The sequence below is a fragment of the Aythya marila genome (genome assembly GCF_965140915.1).
Source record: "Aythya marila genome assembly, chromosome: 2".
Classification (NCBI taxonomy): domain Eukaryota; kingdom Metazoa; phylum Chordata; class Aves; order Anseriformes; family Anatidae; genus Aythya; species Aythya marila.
The window spans coordinates 4897808-4917951 of NC_139043.1; the positions used below are offsets into that span (position 1 = coordinate 4897808).

Genomic DNA, 20144 nt, shown 5'->3' on the forward strand with positions numbered 1-20144 from the left:
AGACTGATTAAATGTTTTGCAGCAATCTGTCAGAACAAGAGGAGAGCATCCATGCAGAGCAGATTTCATAGAGCAGAGTGATCTGACACCTATCAGAGCCTGAATACTGAGGATATACCAGCTGGGGAGGTGATCTGTGTGTGCAGTTCGTACTGAAAAGTCAAGAGGTATCTGATGTGCTTAGAGCAGAGTAGGCTCTAGACCTAAGACACAGTCCTCCTGCACCTACCTTTCTGTCATGGAGCTAGGGAAAGAACAAGTCCCAGGTCAGGGCATCAACTGACTGAATTAATGAATTCATGTTACTGCTCCATTTTGCTCTTCAGTTCTCAGCTTTCCACCTATCTGCCACTTAGAACAGCAAAGCCTCAAATGATGCTTTGGGTACATGGCATTTTATAAACTTTGTAGTGAATTCTGGTAGTTGCAGAGCAGCAGAGCATATGTTCAGCGGATGGTAGTGCCTGTTGAGTTGGTGACAGCACTCTGTCCAGCCCTGTAACAGTCCATGGTGAAGTTCTCAGAGCAAGGCAGGAATTAAAATGATGGAGCTCCGTAAACAAGCACATATGTGATCAGTCACCTCTGAGTAAAAAACATATTAATTGTCTGTACTTCCTGAAACCACCTGAAGTATCTTGTCTCAGGGACTCAGATAAAGGACAAAACCACATTTCCTACTGACTAGCCTTAGGCCAATGTCTTTGCTTCCCACTGCTCTTAATCGCTTCCCCCGTATCTCATATCTGTATCACTTGTTTCTTAGACTCTTTGTATGGAGCCTACATAAACCACAAAGGAGAGCAGAGCCCTCGTGAAGTTCTGTAATAAAACCAGTAATTAAAAGTGTGCCCAGAGAGCTATATTCTTAAGATGTGGGAGGTTTCATAATCTGTAATAATAGTATTATATAATAGAAATAATAGTATTATAGCCTAGCATTATGAAGGCTGGCAAAGAGTATGATTGATGCTTATAAATACATCACTGTTGGATAAAGATTAGAAAGAGAAGAGCTACTTACAATCAGGGACAAGGCTAGTGCAAGAAGAAATGAGCATGAACACCCTATGGATACACTTCTGAGTAGATATTAGAGGATTATTTCCAACCCAGAGAGCAATGTGATGGAAGAAAAAAATAACTTGGAAGAAAAAAATAACTTGGAGTTAATTAACTCTTAGCTTGGAGTTAACAGATTCAGGAATTTCTTAAGGACTTTAACTCAATGGCTGTCTGGGGTTTGGAGGCTCTGGAGACCCATCCAGAGTTTGAAATGTGCTTCTAGTTGTGTATTTCAGTCATTGCCAAGATCTTAGCCATGAGGTAGTGTCTTTAGAACTGGACCCTGACTTCTTCAATTTGTGGTAATAGAACTGCTCTTTGCAAAGCTAGATCTGTGTTGGTTGACTAGCTAAAACTTGCCTGTGCTCTTTTCTCCTTGTAATGATGGTAGAATGGTTTTGGGAATAGTGGGGCAAAGCTTGCAACTCTTCCAATGTTTCAGAGGAATAAAGAAAGCAAAGTTTGGTCTTTGCATTTTTTTTTCTTTTTCTGTTAGATATGAATAATGCTCAAGAGTGCAATTTACTTCAAAAAAGAATATGCCCTGAGTCATTTCTGGGCAAGAAAATCAGAAATGTATTCAAGCCTGGATGTTTAGAGCTACTCAATAAAAAATCACCTGCAGGTATTCAGGATGGTTCAGTTTCAGTTTTCACCCAGGGAATTGCACGTCTGTATCCCCCACAGACTTCACTGCAGTTCTACAGCGCCCAGTCACCTTCTCTGCTGTCTAATCTAAGATCTGCTGCACCATATTATGCTGTCAAGTAAAAGCCAAGAGTGGTGGGAAATCCCTGATTTGCATCACCCTTTACATGGGACGCATAGGCTTTTTCAGCATGTGGTCTGGGTCTGCGTGTTATGGAAGCAGCAGCCTCCTGTGAGAGGTGCCCAGCTTGAACCATGGAGAAATGTTTTCACACGGGCAGTGACCGCCATGAGGCTAACAAGTTTAGGGCAAACACAGGAATGAATATTTGGAAGGAGCAGGTTATGAAAGATCATATGTGGTCTTTCCTGTATTCCTTGACAGATAATCCAAAGTCGTGAAATATTTCACACCATGTTTTGAAGGCAGTGAGGCCAAGAAGATTGTGAACAGCAGCATCAGTGCCTTAAACTTCACTCCTCTTGCTTTATCCACACCACTGTGCACTGTTATATTTCTCAAACAGCAGCTGTAAGCCAGATAAACCTGCATCAGCTCTCTGTCTGGCTACTCAAGCCCTAACAGGAATTTGTGCAATCCAGCTGCAACGGCCACTTTTCGTAGAAAATGTTTAGCCCTCCACTGTCAGGACTGATAACTGATGAAAAAATGGCCTGAAGGCAGGAGAAACAAGTTTTAGAAAAGGCTGGGTGGATCAGAGATGGCTCCACAATGGGTTTGTTATTGGTGTGTGTGCACATCCTAAGCACTCATGGAAGCTGCTGCTTCTCTTCGCCTGAGCATTTCACCTCTGCCCTCAAATAATGCTGTTACTCTCTTCATGGCTTTCACTCTTCCCTTGCAACTGTCCCTTGTGTTTCATGTGGAAATGCTTTTATTCCTCTATGCGACTGCCACCAAGAAGCTCGTTTTCCCTGCTAGCCTCTCCAGCTGCTTTCTCTGTCTGTAAGCATTAAGAGTACCAGAATATATGCACTGCTTGAACACGAGCACACAGGGGACACCATGAGGACCTAAGGGGAGGCCTCCATGTGGATGAAAACAAATAGCCCATGACAGACACACAGCCTGAGAAATAGCTTGGAGTTCGGTAGTCTTCCCATTCCATGCCACTTATGGATTGTCCATAGGCTTTGCTTGCCCTAGAAAAGACTAAAGACTATATATTTTTAAGTATTGTCCATGATTTTCCTTCCCAGTAGTCATGGGATGGACTCCAGCAAAGAGCTCTCAGATTTCTCCTGCCAGCTGTTTTCAGACAGACTTTGAGACAGCAGTCTTAATTGAACATCATTATTAATGGAATACTACATGAATTAATAGAAGGTTTCCAAGCTTCTTTAATAAAGTTATCATTTGCAATTATTTCTGTGCAGATGATTCTACTAATTCAGCTAGCTTTCAGCCATGCTGGCACATTATGATGATTGCTAATGTTAATTATTTGTGTCATGCTTTGAATCAGAAAATAGTAGCTCTGCACATCCCAGAGGAAAAAAATACCACTGTATGGATAGAGTAAGAATTAAAAACACGAATCAACAGAAGGGCTACTTTGAGTTTCACCAGCGTTATTTTAGAAACCCTTTTGTAAATCTCCATTTCTGAGTGAAATGGAGAATTTCTCAGAGAAATTTCTCAGAGAAATTCTCCATTTCTCTGAGTCAGTGAGACCACCTGTACAGAAAGAGTTGATCAAGTTCCCTGCCTTTCCAGCTCTCAGCACTTCCCAAGTCAAAAGAATGGATTTTCTATTTCTCTGCCTTCTATACCCAACCGTGCAATTAAGGTCATTTGACTGAAATAATTAGCAGAGCGTGCTTTCTCTGCGAACAATCAGAAACTCTTTCTGCCCACCTCTGACACAGGCTGCAGCCAACTGCAGGAGAATTCTGTTTTATTTTCATCTAACGCTATTGTTCCTGGCATGGGAGCCTGGTCCTGATAGCAAGCCGTTCAGGATGCCAGTGGTGTGATATCAAGGCAGAGAATGACGTTTCGGCTTGAAACATGGTCTGTTCTCAAATCAAATAAAGGGTTATTATGTGTAATTTCCCACCGTACACCTGGTTTTTGATTTACTAATTAGGAGGGCCAACGAGAAGTACGTTTGCTCTCACCATAATTGCTTCTTTGTGTCTGACCTCCCGCTGTAGGGCTGAAGCTGTGCTTTTACAGGGCTGTGTGTGTGCAGGGAGTGGGAGGCTGCTACCAGATCATCCTACCTGGCTCTGGTTCCCAAATTCCTGCAAATATACAGCAAGTTATTTCGTAACTCAGTGTGAAAATGCGCTATCTCTTGCTACACTATTTTATCCAAGAGCTTTGCATCGTTCCCCTTGAGGCACACAGCTCCAATGGGATTGCTCTTGGCCAAGCTCTGCCTGGCAGACTCAAGAACACCACAGCCCAAAGCAGCAGACGTGGCGATGGAGCAGGACTGTCAGGCAGCAGAAGTTCTTGCCTCTTGCAGTTGTCTGAAGATCACTCAATGCGGGGCAACGCGTTGGTTATTATCATGGGGAGCCCTGTCATTCTTCCAGTACTTCTCTCTGTCCAAGTCAGAAAGCACAAGTCCATCTTTTTTCTCCTTTTCCAGTTCCTTCTGCCTGCTCACTCACTCCGCCTAACACCCGCTGCCCATTTGGGCTGGTCTGGCACTACTTGCTGAATTTTGGGGGATGTTTCAGGGCCAGAGTCTGCCTTCAGGCACCATCAGAAGTGAAATTGCTGCAGGAACTGCACAGCTGCAAGAGACACACCACGACCATGCCTCCCATGGGACGAGCAGTGTCCTGCTGCCTGCTTCCAGGCTCTTTCTAGCTCTGCTCCCTGCAGCTCCCAAGGGACAAGAGGGAATGTAGCTGTGAGGAAATGCCTCCTCATCTAGTCCTTGGGAGGGGACAGGCAAACAGAGAAGACCAACGAAGAGAGAGAAACTTTTTATTATTATTATTATTATTTTGCAATTAATAACAGTTTATGGGCTCTTCATTCCATCACTACTGTAGCATAAACAAGGAGCTGCTAACACCCTACCTCCCCTGTTTTCCGTGCTTCCCAAACTGTCTTTAACTTATCACCACACTACATGGCTCATGCTCTGACTGAATATCCAAGTTCTCACAGCTTTGTGTTTTGGCCTGAATCCCTAAGTCTGTTCTGGGTGAATTGCTGCAACCCCTTTCTTCTATTCTGGGACCCATGCACCAGGGAGGAGTTAGGATAAGAGTCCAGCCAAGGCCTTGAACAACACTCTTTATCTGAAAAGGAACTTTAATGGAAACCCACAGCCTCAGTCCGTGGTGTCCTCCTTGTGATGTGCCAGTCCCCAGGCTCTTGGGGATGGCACCTTGTGCTGCTGTTCTGGGCCGCTAGGCCACACTTGCACAACTCTCTCCACAAGGGTTGTGAAACAAGCAGAAGTCGCAGTAATGATGTTACCCGTCATGAAGATGAAGATGAAACCCTCTGTCACCCAATATTATAATCTAGGGGACTTTAAATGGCTCTTTAATTCACAACTTCATCCTAGAAATGGTATAATTGTGGCTCAAGTAGCAGTTCCATGCCCAGTCCCCTCATGGCCCATTTCTTCCCCCTCATGTGACCATTTGCCCCCCCCCAACAAAGCAGCTCTCTGCTGTCTGTCCTTGCTTTTTCCTTATGTTCTAAATGCCATTATATAGCATTGAATAACCCCAAATTTCTTAGCCTTTGAGTTGTGAGGAGATGCATCCATGCCATTTGCTTTGAGCTCCTCTGACTCCAGCTCAATTCCCTAACTTCTAACAGGGCCTGATGTGTTTCAAACCCCACCTCCCCCCATTTGCAATGTGAGGATGTGAATTCCTTTTCAGTGCTGCCTGTGAAGGCAGTAACTGCTGTTTCTGGAGCATAGACTGTTTCTTTTCATTTCACAAACTGAAGGCAATAAATAACCACAGAGAAAGAAGTTGTGGAGCCCAGTGTCACAGCAGACTGTGATGACTTTCAGCTTTCAAATACAGGTCATTTTTATGAAATAGCAGGAGTATTTCACTTTAATTTAAGGCTTATAGATTTAAGCCAACTTCTAACTACCAATGGTCAAGAAAATACCTGTGGAGGACAGACTCCTGTGAGTAAAGTGAGTTTCTTCACTAGGCTCTGAGATGAATAAGTATGAAAAGGTCAGCTTTGTCCTTCCACCAAACAGATGCATGGCAGGTCTCCTATTACTTAGTCATTTTTTTTGCCCAGTTTGGGGCACATCCTTCATTCCCTATTCACCTCAGCCTTAGATAGGAGTCTGGGGTGAAATGTTGACTCTACAGACAAAATTTTATGCACAGGGTGAGCTCTGGGGACCCTCACCTCAGTCAGCATCCCTCCAGATGCTTTATCCATACTAAATAACCATGCTAGCATCCACTAACAGTGCCTGCAAATGAGAGAAACTTTCTCAGGTGGCTGGCAGGAGTTTTTTTCCTCGTTATATCAATTGGCTTAGCTATAGTTCTCCACTGCTGTGCCCTGCAGCCTGCACATGCTGCATTAACCCTGCTGTTTCTCCCTACCCAGCAGGTATCTGACAGTTCTCTCTCATGCTTTACGCACCCTTGGCTATGAATTTTATTAGTGCTACTGTGATTCCTGTGCTAGTAGTAGCTAGGAGACAGTAGCAAGCAGAAACCATGTTCTTTGAGCTCTCTCCAAACAAACAAACAAACAAACACAAAAGGAAGAAAAAAAAAAAAAAAAAAAAGAAAAAAAAAAAAAGATTAAAACCATTCTGTGCTTCGATTAACCTCACTTCTCAACCATTGAGAAACTCTGTGCTTTAAATGGATTTAACATAAAAAAGGGTCTAGATTAGATATAAGGAAGAAATCCTTCACTGTGAGGGCGGTGAGGCCCTGTTCCAGGCTGCCCAGAGGAGCTGTGGCTGCCCCATCCCTGGCAGTGCCCAAGGCCAGGCTGGATGGGGCTGGGGGCAGCCTGGGCTGGTGGAAGGGGTCCCTGCCCATGGCAGCAGGTGGCACTGGGTGGGCTTTGGGGTTCCTGCCAACCCAAAGCATTCTGTCATTCTACGATTCTGTGTCTCAGCCTGAGTGTACTGTCATACAATCAAATCCTGCCTTCATTTACATTGGCAGAGTGGTCCAGACATCACAAAAGCAATTCCTGCCAATGATCTGTTGGTACTGCTTCCCCAAGGCATCAAAGTGGTGGGGAATGTGACTGGGGAGGGCCTGCAGCTGGAAAAGCAAAATTCTTTCTCTACAGGATTTTTCACCTTACTCCATTAACCTCAAATACAAGAACCTTTTAAGCAGGTCAGAGCATCTGCTTAGCATCTGTGCCACACACGGAGTGTGAGAAGGGGAATGAGGCTATGATATAGGGCTGCTGATACAAAAGCTGATATCAAAATATGCCTTTTGGTAAAGGTGGTGGGACAAGCATTATCTGACAAGACTTTAAGCCTTGTGTTGGTAGATTCTAGCTGTTGACAACATTTAATCTTTACTTAACTTCACACCAGGAGCACATCTGCCCTCAGTACATCAGTTTTTTTGAAAACAAGGACTTTTGATCTTCATAATTGCCTGTAGAGTCTGGGAGTTCCCAAAGCAGACCAGACACTCTTGCTCTCAGTGCTGAACAGACATCATTAAAAGTTGGCCTCTATCCTAAGCACCTTGCAGCCCAAACAAAAGCCGATGGCTAGGTGCAGAGAGACAGGCAAGGAAGACAAAACAGTGTGAACCAGGAGGTAGGAAGGAGGACAAAGATCACAAGCCCAGTAGATGCTGGGGTTCTAATGCAGGAGGTGATTTTGATCAGTAGGATCCTACTAGCAGGAAAAGCTCTTTTTAGGGAGTCAAGGAAAAGGTCTAAAACTTTTAGTTCAATCCAGTTTTCTTCTGTGGCCAGTCTATTGCCATGCTGTATGCTTTGTGGGAATCAGGTTTTCTCAAGCCAGATTTAGTTCTAGCATATGGGGTGATTGAACTACATCTAGCCAGAGCCATTCAGTGAGTATAATTTTCTTTTCAACTTATTTATCTTCTCCTTTTCAAAAAACACATTCAGGTGGCAAAGTGCACTAGATCTGTTTTGCTGTTAGAGCTCCCAAAAGCAATTAATTTCATGTGAGCAGCTCCACGATTTGACCTTAATTTCCTCACTCTGTAGTCCCTTGCCTTCCTCTCCCCCCAGAAGCAGTGTTTCAAACTCCTTCCTTAATCTGCCTGTCCTTAACCCAGTGGAAGTGAATAAAACATCTAGGTGAACGGCAGCTGCAGGACATTTGTGTGCAAAATGATCAGTGGAGAACAGACCTTATTACCATCTTTCAAAGTGGGTTCCTGGGGTTCAACATGAAAGGCAGCAGATGTTGGTTTCCCATTTTCTTTGAAAGCCTAACCATGAAAAGATCGAGATCTTTTGTTAGAAGTGAAATTTTCAAAGAAGTGAGATGTTTCTGTCCTATCCCTCAGTAGCACAGGTTATATTGAGAACAACACTTTTTTGGTTTTGTAGCCTATATAAAAGGGAATGGATGTCAGCAGCTGGAGATTTGTTTTCTGAATCGACTCAAGTCATGAGTCATTGAGACTCCAAAACGATTTTATACCTGGAGCCTGAGTTGTTAAACTCAGAAGCTGTTTTGACATTGACTTAGTAGGGTTATACCTCTGAGCATCGTTCTGTAACTTGCAGCATCTCACATGTGGGAGGTTTTCCATTTGCGATTTGTGGGTTGCTGAGAAATCTTGGAGAGAATTGTGAGGCTGAAGAACACAACAGAATGGCTTCTGGCCCTTAGGCTGACTAATTGGGTCCTGGAAAACATGCAGTGAGGGTTTTGTGACAGCAAAATGGTGTTTTTTGGTGGGAAGGCTGGCTTGTTTGTCATGCAAAAGACCTGAGGCAGTGACAAAGTTGGTTGCTGGATTGTGGTTTCTCTTTTTTAATGAATTTTTGCTGTCACTGGGGTGAGGAATTGCCAGTTAGAGTTCAGCAGGTCTGAAAATACCACAGTGTCCCATGTTGTCTGACAGCTTCCTTTACAAGCAGGGAAACCGATACACCAAATGGAGAATCCTACCCTGATGACTCCAGGAAATGTCCCTACGAAAGTGATTTTAGTAGCTGGAGAATTTTTTGTCTAGCTAAGAAAAGATCGGTTAACTAAAAACTCTGCAACTGCAGAACTGCAAGTTGGCACTTGCCTTCCTTTACAGTTTCACAAAGAATGAGAAGACAAATGATCGCGTCTCAGATGACAGATTCTGCCACGAGTAACTTTCTGTCTAGCTTCAGCGATGCTTCCAGTTGCTGGCATGGTACTGAGCCACTTTCAGTATCAAGCAGCGTTTAAGATGTCCCATCTTTTATTTTATGGCACTGTGCCCCAAATCATTGTAGGTACTATTTTACATCATGCTCATATTTTACATCCATTCTGGAAGAGGGATAACAAAAGAGGAAAAAATAGACACTACTATTTTCTGCTGAGTGAGAATACATTGTTCTAGAAAGCCTGGTGCAGCTGACTGAGCACAGGACTGGCACCAGGCAGCCTGAACTCTCCTATTGCTGTAATGGGTCTGAAAACTTTGAACTACACATGGGTTGGTCTGTTTGAGTCACTGGAGAGAGAGAATCACAAAAAAAAAAAAAAAAAAAAAAAAAAAAACTGTAAAAAAAGTATTTCAGTTTCACTACTCCAGGATATTTGTCACCAAACCTTCTGTGAACAATGCAACAAACTCCAGCACATCCTTGCTGTTTAGGGGCTTATCACTTCTATTGAGCATTGTAATAGAGCTGATGGGACTGGGGAGGTCAACAATGATATCCAAGGATGAAATGACCATTTGGTCAATTGGGTCTTTCTAGTCCTTCCAATTTTGCTTGCTTGAATTGATTCTGTCAAAGGGAGCTCCTCATGTTATCAAAACAAACTGGCGCAACTTTGCAAAAGTTACACTATGGTTTCTGGGAGAAAGGTATATAGCAAGCAGCACAAATTTTGCCATCTGCTGCTGTTTTGTGTTTACACCATTTATTTGCATTGTGACTACACTGCAAAGTCCAAGTTTTGGCTTTGGCACTGGCTGTGCCATTTACCCTGAGAGCCAGAGAATGGGACCTGACCCAGCTATGCTTGCTGGTAAAGGTATGCTTCAGACAGCCTCATAGACCATTACTGCTGATCACTGAGCAAAATAATCTCCGGTTTTGTTGTGTGAAACAAGTAATGGATGGGGATAAACTGTGAGGAACTTGGAAAGTGAACAGAATTAGCTTGTTTATTTTATATACTTACTAACGTGCATGTGTATATATTCACTGTATATGATGATTTATATGTATTTCCTTGTTTAGGAGTATCAGATGCCTGCGGAATATTATCCATTGGAATTTAATCACCACATTCATCCTGAGAAATGTGATGTGGTTTTTGCTTCAAATGATAGACCACAACATACATGAAAGCAATGAAGTAAGTGTTTGGAGGTTGTGTGTCTCTGTCATGCGCTTTGGGGTGGCTGGGATGCTTAATTAGCTCAAATAACTAATTTTAAATAATTAAAAAAATGCTAAATTTTCATTTATTTCCTCATTACTGAATATCAACTTTTTTAAAGTTATAGTCTGCCCCCAAAAAATCTTCTATCTTCGTTGACCATTGATACTTTCCAAATGTTTATTCTTCAAGACACAGTATAGTGCAAGACACTATATTTGGTGGTTCTCAAATATTTTTTATCAGTGCATCTTGCAGTGATTGCACTTGTGTGTGAAAAGTATTAGTTCCAGAGAACTTTACCTCTATGACCAGGGTACAGAAATACCTGAGATGGCTGTTCTGGCACTCAGCTTCTTTGCCTGATGACAGTGGTCACCTTGCTGTCTGGAGCCTGTGGGACTCTCAAGAATGAATGAATGAATGAATGAATGAATGAATGAATAAATAAATAAATAAATAAATAAATAAGGAACAGGACCTGAAACAGCAGAATTTTTGCTCGTTTATATCTTTGTGCTTTTTTTTACAAAATTCCGTTTTTCTGCTAATGCCATCTTCACTATGCCAGACCTGCTGTTGAGGAGTGCTGTGAGATGGGTGGGCTGCATACAGCAGCATCTGCCTGTAAGAGGAGGCATCCTTCTGCCAGGGACATAACCTTTTCACTCCAGCTCCTGCTGCTTACTCTGCACTCTTTCTACTCCTTTTCTTGATCCCTTGTGGAGGACTAAGCCCTTGGCAACAGAGTTAGAACCAGTTCAAAGAACAGGGCAGGTCCACATAAAAGAAATGGTTTTGGAATTGATTAAAAATATCTACTCCAAAATAAAAATATTTGTGTTCAATTTTCTTGAGGAATAATTCTACTTTTCCTTGAGGCATCATTCTTTTTGATAGTCCCTTTAGAGATCTTTTTACTGTTCTTACTCCCATTGTAATATTCTTATAGTGGAGTACCCTCTTTTTAGGATTGTCCCTTGATAGTTATCTCCATAATAAAAAAACTGCCAGTGTGCTATGCACACATACATGAACACAACCTTCATATTCTTTCTTTTTTGGAAGGCAGGTGGCGTAAAGTGCCTATAAGAGCACAAGCTGGATCCATAGCTGATACCAGGCAATGTGGCTCTACTCTTGGAGGAACTGCTCCTTTAGAAATTGAAATCCACCCCAGGAGCCCGGATATCCGTTCATTGTAGTCAGCTGGGTACTTATTATCCCTGGTTAACTTTTCAAATGTCAAATTTGGCATCTGGACTTTAATCCCACATTTTGGAAAAAGGAATAGAAAAGCCATCAGTACCTAGATAAAAACAAAGCAGCCTCAGATTCTAAGTTTTTTGACACATCTGTATAACTGTATTATTATTCAAGTAGCTGCTCCTTTAAGATGTAGCTTATGTTAATTCATTGTTTGCTTCGTCTGTGCTTCTGACATTTTCAGGCTACAGAAGATGGTGGTATATCAGCTTTGTTGTTGATAGTTTTATGCTGCATTCTTTTCTCTCATGACAATATTGTAAACCTTAATGCAGATTTTTACAGTTATTTAGGAATAATCAGTTGTACTCAGACACTCAAATGCTTCTTAAAATGAGACCACAAAGTGCTAAAGAAAATATAAACTTGCAAATACAAGGATAGATCCTCACATGCCTCAGTTTTCCGTTACTCACCTTTTCTCTGTAAAACACTGCAGTCTTTTTTGGGAAAGTGCTTTTTATAAGCTTACTGATAATGTTAATGTTCTTACTGTGGTGTAAGGCAGAATCAAAACGGCACCTCCAAAATCAATGGGGGCAGCATAATTTACACTGGCTAATTGTATGATCTCTTCTGGGCTAATCAGCAAAGATTAAATAATGCAGTTACAGAAACATAAAGGACTCAACATGAAAAAAAATTTGCATGAAGTTATAGTACTGATGTTAATAAATCAAGGGGAAATGCTGAAGATGTCTAGAGCCTAATGGTGGATGCATGTGGGGACCAGGTATCCTCAGTCAAATAAATGAAATGGTATAAATTAATGAGTTCTGCTAATTGGGTTTATTATTCAATAATAATAAATCCACAGTTCCAAAGGGAAATGAGTTGCTCAAATTCATTTTGTTCTGGTTTCCTACGGAAACAATGCAGAGGGAGACCTCACCACCTTCATGTGTATTTGTCTCTACGTGTCCCAGTGCCATCACAACCCACTGGCCAATTTCACTCAGTTATGACAGAGGAACAACAGGCTCAGATATAATTAGTTTTTACATTTTTTTTTTATGAAAATGGGCAGATGTGGAGAGAAGAAAAATTGCATAAGTGTTACAGCCGAGGGAAAGAGTGGAACAAAAGTGTAGGCATTGTATTGGAGAATTTACATGAGACTGAGGCCACAGGGAAAGGTTTAATTCATGCTCATACCTTCTCAGAAAGCAAAATCAAATATGAGACTCAGTGCCTTAGGAAACCTGGTCTTACCAGTTAGTCAAAAGTGGAGTCAAAATATATATTTTTTTTATATTAGCAAAATATAGGAGAGAGGGGGATTGTATTTTTGTTTTGCTTTGTTCAGGCCAAAAAGAGAAAAAAAAAAAAAAAAGTGATTTGTAATTGATTTAAACAAAATTTTGAAGACACAGTGGTTCATCTTCTGCTTTCTTGATTTGTTTTTAAATCCTATTTTAAGGATCAAGGCAAACTAAATTTCAAATCTTGATGAAATCACACAGAAATTAAAGTTTTAACATATCCAAAAGTTTGGCGTTTTGTTTGTTTGTTTGTTTTTGTTTTTGTTTTCTGTTTATTGCAGTTCAATAAACAGAAGTGATCACTTGTGAATGTGCTACCATTTTGTAAACATGTTTCTTGTCCAATAAATTCTTAGTCCACAGAATTCTGCTGGGTTTCATAGTGCATCTGCTGCTCTGTTGACTGCCTAGAGATCATCAATACCTCATGCATATGAAGTCCAAAATGAAATTAACTGAGGGTCAAAAGTTTCAAATACTTTAGCAGAGTTAATTAAAAGGCTGGAGAATGGTAAGACCAAAAATGACATCAATGATACCAGCTAACATAGGTAATTAATGTCATGCTTCAGGGAATACACTGAATGCCTGCTTGGTCAGGAGGAAATTTTCCCAGACTTCTGCGTGTAGTGCTATGGAAATTACCATCAGCGGTTACTTCTGATTTATTGATGTGATGTTACCATCTGCCTCTCCATAGTTAATTGTCTATTCCACAGCTGTGGTCTCACTGCACAGCCATAGAAGCTTCCTTTACTGATACATTGAGGCCAACTAAAAATTCTTCTTGACGTTGTGGCAAAATTCAGAGGTGATGCGTGCAGTGATGTGACTGACGGACTAAAGTACAAATGGCAGGAGTAGAGGGGATGAGGTAGTTGATAAAAGCATAGCTTTAACGTAAAATATCTTTTTTTAAAATGTTAGTGGTGCTCCTTCCCTTCAGTGGAAATGAAGCAAGACTGTGACATTAACTATTATCTTAGATTTTCTTCAAACTGCTCAGCAGGTGGGTTATACTGCCTAAAAGTTGCTTAGACTCTTATGTCATCTTTGGAAATTACCTTAGGCTACAGCTGTACCTCTCAGAAAGATCACCTACAGTCAGGCGGCACGTCGCCTTTTGTCTTCATTCCACACAAATGCTTCTTTAACTGCTTGCAGACTGCTGGTGTGGACATGCCTTAAGGCATGTTAACTTTCCAGACATGTTCAGATGGAGGGAATCCAGCATGTTGTCGTCAAAGCCAAGCCACAGCAGAAAGTCACAGATACAGCTGTGAGCTCCTGACAGCACCTAAGATATTTTGATTCAGAGTACCAAGTATAAATATACATTCTTTGACTTACTTTTATCATTGTTTTTTAAGGGAATAGCAAGAAAGAGTTTTTGAAGTGGTCTCACCATGGTTTTAAAATGTTCCTTTTTTTTTTTTTCCAGCCCTGGTGTCGGTGTATTACCACTGTCTACAATTATTTTGTGGTGACCAACTTCTTCTGGATGTTTGTGGAAGGCTGCTATTTACATACAGCTATAGTGATGACCTACTCCACAGATAAGCTGCGGAAATGGGTCTTTCTCTTCATAGGATGGTGTAAGTGTCTTGTGCATTCATAATGGTGTTACATGGTGTAGTGGTGTAACATTTGGGTGCCAAAATGGACTGTGGTGGTTTTACTCAGCTGGGCAGCTGAGCTCCACCACAACAACTCTCATGTGGTCCTGCGTGGGCTCCTCTCCACCGGCTGCAGCTCCAGCCCGGGGCCTGCTCCTGCGGGGGCTCTCCATGGGCCGCAGCCTCCTCCAGGCCACATCCACCTGCTCCACTGGGGGCTCCTCCACCCACGGGGGGGCTGCAGCGTGGAGATCTGCTCCATGTGGGACCCATGGGCTGCAGGGGGACAGCCTGCTCCACCAGGGGCTTCTCCCTTCACAGGCTGCAGGGGAACTTGTGCTGTGTGCCTGGAGCACCTCCTGCCCTCCTGCTGCACTCACCTTGGGAGTTGCAGGGCTGCTTCTCTCACATTTGACATTCCTCTCTCCCACTGCTGTTGCTCAGCAGTTTTTTCCCTTCCTTAAATCTGCTCTCCGAGAGGTGCAAACAACTTCACTTACTGACTTGGCTCTGGCCAGCAGTGCATCCCTTTGGAGCCAGCTGAAACTGGTCCTTATCTAATATGGGGCAGTTGCTGGATTCTTCTCACCGAGGTTACCCCTGCCGTCCCCCACTACCAAAACCTTGCCACGTAAACCCAATATGCTTAATGCCTGGCATTAAAGTGATAAAAACAACAGCAGCAAGAAAAAACTTGAAAAATCCTACTGTGGTGAAATCTGACATACCTAACTTTATACCTGAGAACATGTATAGTTCTTCACTGTGGTGACAACATAAAGGTAATAGGCTGGATCTGGATTTATTTTCATCACTTAGATCTTTGGGTACCTTGTGTTACAGTTGAAAAAAGAATTCCCAGGCTCAGCACTTTGGGAACACAGCAGTCCATACCATGCCCCTTTCACTTTGATCAGTAAAGCGCTGATCACAGCCCCATATGCACTGCTGCTCCAGATGGCATGAAACAAAAAGACACAGTCCATGTCCTGTGGACCACTCAGTCTCAAGAGACAGAAAAAATAATTCTAAGTGAGGAGCTGATTGGAAGAAAAGCCTAATTATCTGCCAGTCCAGTCTTACAGCTGTTGTTTGAACTTCTGAAGGGTTTGTTCCTGGAAAACAGCCCTCAACAAAGGATCATATGTTGTCTTTGTACTATATTTATGGCTGCTCGAAGACAGAAATAGAGCTCATTACTCTGTTATCTCACCTCTACTGTGTGAGCCTGGGCCAGGGCAAGGGCTGCTCCTTCTCTCTAGGTGCATCAATATAGGTTGGTACATCAGTTCAGGCTGGGAGCCAACTGTCAGAGTAGCAGTCCTGCTGAAAAGGACCTGGGGCTTATAGTGGATGCAGGCAGGTTATAAGCCACCAGTGCCCTCCCATCGTGAATATAGTAAAAAACACATTGGGCTACACTAGGATTGTTGCCAGAAGACTGAGGGAAGTTACTAATTCTTTGTATTCACCTTTGATAAAGCAGCTCTTGGAATACAGTGGTCACTTTGGGGTCTGTTAGGTTAGAAGGCATGTGGAAAAAATGGAAGTTATCCAGTAGAAGGTGGCCAATATGATCAGGGGTCTAGATGACATGAGCTATGAAGTGAGGCTGAAGGAACTGAATTTGTTAATCTAGTCCAGAGGAGGCAAAGGGAGCGAGGAGGGCCTATTAGATTCCAAGAAAAAATTGGTGTCTAATTAGAAAGATGATGGAGCCAAATTCTTCTTGGTGATAGCATATATTATAAAAAAGGGTAATGGCCGCAAACTGGGAGGTTCCAGTTGGGCATTAAGAAAAAAAAAATGCCAAAATGGTAATGCAACACTGCAACAAATGACTCAGAAAGGCTGTGGAATCTCTGACCTTGGAGATACTGGAAATTGAGCAAGATTAAGCCATGGTTGAGGTGGCTAGTGTTGTCAACAGTTCCTCTTTGAGCAGTAGATTGGACTGGGTGCCTTCATGGTTCCTTACCAAGCAACCTATCCATGACTTGAACTGAGCCTCAAGGGGTTTGGCAAGGCAAGCCCTGTGCAGGTAGCTTGTTTGGTGAATACAAAATAGGGAGCCAAGCAGAACTAGTGAATTTGGCAATTCTTTTCTGTTGAAAAAAAAAATGTGGAAAAGAAGTCACAAATATTGTCTTTTCTGAAAGTAGAATGGCACTGTGTTCAGAAATGCCTCTCATAATTGAGCAGAATTTTTTGAGCAGAAGTAATTGAATTGCAGTTCTAACAGAAGAAACAGTCTTTAAAACAAAATATGTCAATCAGTCCAAAATCAAATGGGAAGAAAGGGGAGCTATAAGAAAAAGAAGAAAGAAAATGTAAGAAAACATGTATGTGGTGTATTTATTTATTTATTTATTTATTTATTTTAATATTTTTTATTCTGTCACAAAACTAGAAAATCAGCTCCTCATACAGCTCTCACAGATCCCCAACAGGTTTGGTCTATGGTATTTTCCTTCCCTATTCCCCCCCTCTGGGTCTCGGGATTGCCATGTGATGAATATACTTTTCCTCTCAGCCTTTTAGGTGCTTTCGAGCTCTGTTTTGGCTTCCCATACACTTGATCTTTTATCACCCTCATTCTCAGTTCCCTGGTCTTCCCTTCACCAGGAGAATTAAAATGTTATCCCAGGAGAAAGGATGTGGCTGCATTTTGTCTGTTCATCCCTAGCAAAGGCAGCATTAGATACCTGATCAGGCTCACTCCTACAAGAGGGCTTAAGTCATGTTGCTTCCAGTGGGAAGGAAGCAGGTTCCAGTGAGGGTCACTGAATCTGGGCATTCACCTTGGAGTAACGTTGGTTTTAAAGGGATGTGAAACTGGAGGCTGGAATGAGGGATGGAGCTGGAGAAGCTTATTTTCTTGTTTGTTTTTTGGCTGAGGTGACAGGTTAAAGGGAAAAGGGAAATGGAGATGGAAATTCCTCCTCTTCCAATTTTGGCATCTGTCCAGACTGCCTGGGAAATGCATGTGTGAAAATGGTCATGTCTTCCCCCAGGAGATCCATGCAAAAAGGCCAGCTCCACTTACTCTTCCTCACCTCGAATATCCTTCTCCAGAAAAATGCTCATCCCCTTGAAACTGACTGAACTCTGAAGGCCTAATACAAAACAAGCAAAACAAGGCTAAAGCTGCAGACATTAGACTCATATAACAATAGAATTAGAAAGCAGAGGACATGGCACTGCAGGGACATTAGGTGTACAGATACAACTCACCTAATGCAACAAGAGATCAAGAGTTTAAGAGATATCAAGAGATTCTCATCATCCTGTTTCACAGGTTCAAGACTTAACTGAAAAAGTTGTTGAAGATGTTGAAAATTGGCTTCATTTAAAGAACCCAATAAATTTACAATCTTCTTGCAGCCAGGGAAATAAAAATCTAAACAATGCCCACCTCCAAATGCTGTCTATAAGGTTTTGCCGTGTCAAAGGCAGGAAAATGAAAAGGGGACAGAATTGCCTCTAAGCTAGCCAGAACTTTTCTGATCACATGCATAGAAAAATAGGTATATATGATACACACTGTTACACTTGTTAATAATTTTATTAACTTCTTTTATTAGTCCTAAGTTTTTTCTTGATGAGATTATTTCATTTAATACAAGGAGATGTTTTAGGAATTGCAATGTCTCAAGTATACCAAGATAGGACCACTTGTATTTTGAGTCTTCCAGTGCATTAAGAAAGACTCTTCTATCCTCATTACAAACCTCTATCTAAACAGAGATATATCTAATATTGTATCATCGATACATAAATGGATTAACTGATTATTTTTTTTGCTGTTGTTGCAGGTATTCCTTGCCCAATCATCATTGCCTGGGCCATTGGCAAATTATATTATGAAAATGAACAGTAAGTGATGTTAACATTTGTGTTTATGTAGCTCTCTAAATAAATTAGGAAATGGCTATAAGCTGAACTAGTAATTTAGAAATTAGGCTGATTGGAAAGAGAAAAGGTCATCTAAACCTAAATGACCTCAAATTTCAGAACACTATTTGAGTCAACTCCTGAAAGTATCAATATATTCCCAAATCTCCTTTGTCAAATTCTAAAGTTTTCATATGATATCTTTGTACATGATTTATAGTAAGATTAATCTCCTTCAATGGGAGTTCTGCTTGAATAAGACCTTGGTGAAAATTACAGTTGAGTGCTAAAGGATTTAGCCTTCTGGGTGTGCAGAATTCAGTTTCAGCCTGCCAAAAGTTGTCTTACAGTTGGAATTTTTGCATTTCTGTTTCTGTCTCTTCCAAGTGGAAGCAGTAAGTGCATGAAATTGAAAAATATTGGAGATAAGCAGGCATCTGTGTTGTTTTGTTTTTTTTTTTTCCCACAAACATTGATACTGGTCAGGTATAGTTCAGCTTGTACTTTGCAACTGGTGTTTGGATCAATGTGTACTGGCTGTTACAGCTCACTTCTCTAATCTTAATAAATTCTTTCCTCCATGAATCTGGTATTCATATGACCACACTGTCTATCTCTCTCTCTGTCTGTAGCACATATTATTAAACTTAAGTATCTACCTCATAGGTGTCTGCATCTGCACTAATCTATGGTCTGTTATGATTAGTGGTGATCAATCAAAACAGTAAATGCAGTCTGGGGTGTATTTCATCTCATCTGGAAGAAGATGTTTGAAGCAGGTTGGATGAATTAAATTTACATGCACTATTTCTCTCTCCTGACTCTAGAGGAGATGGACAGGATTACTGGCTGAGTTACGGGCATCTACACTGTATGGGAGGAATTCTGTTATGCACTACTAAGTTCTTATTCTTTTCTCCCCACTAACTTTTGAACCCTTGACTAATCTTTCCTATAGCTTCAGTGGTGACTTTGAAGGTGATAATCTAATTCCCAGGAGTTGCACATAATGGCAGTCATCCAGACACCCTTCAACTGACAGAAATGTTTAGTGAGGCCCAATCCCAGTCTACAGCAATCACACAGGAGAATCCATGTTGTAGTTCCAAAATGGCAAATAAAAGTTTAACTGGAGCCTGTTTTTTGGGTGTCCAAGTCAAGCAGCCCTGGGAGGTAACCTCAGATGACCAGATTTCCCTAGTTTCCATGCTCACAAACATTTTTTTTCTGTGTGGGTGAAGGATTGCAACATTTTGTGTCTGCTTCATGGTCAAGTTCCTTTCTTGAACAAGCAAGGGCAGCATGGCAGCTGTCTCATTGTGCTGAAGCTAGAACTTTCAACTGTAGAACTAGTACCTTAAAACAGAGAGGCAAAATACCACATGCTTTAATAGCAGCAATGCTGATTAAACTTTCTTGTTCTGAGTGACTGAGTTGAACACTAAGGTTTGGACACATCATTTTTGAAGGACTGCTCATCACTCACAAAATAAATAAGGGCAAGCCCCTGATAATATGCCACAACATCTGCGATCGTACATGCAAGGCAGATGTATAGAGAAACTAGTGTATCACCTGTACCAGTTCCTCCTTTCAAGATCATCTCTATGCCTGCAACATGAATGTTAAAGAACCTCACTTTGATGTATCTTAGATATGAAGAAAGATATGACATGTTTATACAGCCATTATATAGGTCCTGCACAATATAGCATTACAAAAGAAAGAAGGATGAAAAATACTGTCAGCATGGCAAGAAAAACAAAGTGATTCTATTTCTATGCAGAATGTTCTGTGGTATATAGGCTGCTCTTGTTGAGTCTCTAGGATCAACCTCTCTGCCTTGGGTG

General features: G+C 41.6%; 1 protein-coding gene across 4 annotated transcripts in view; it reads left to right on the plus strand.

Moving 5' to 3' along the window:
* CRHR2 (corticotropin releasing hormone receptor 2) overlaps positions 1–20144 on the plus strand; it is a 156744-nt gene that overhangs the window by 96821 nt on the left and 39779 nt on the right. For all 4 annotated transcript variants that reach the window (XM_082753951.1, XM_082753953.1, XM_082753952.1 and 1 more), the window contains 3 exons: positions 10115–10232; positions 14226–14379; positions 18216–18276. In XM_082753951.1, the coding sequence (XP_082610077.1) occupies positions 10115–10232; positions 14226–14379; positions 18216–18276 (333 nt within the window). The remainder of the gene's footprint in view (positions 1–10114; positions 10233–14225; positions 14380–18215; positions 18277–20144) is intronic.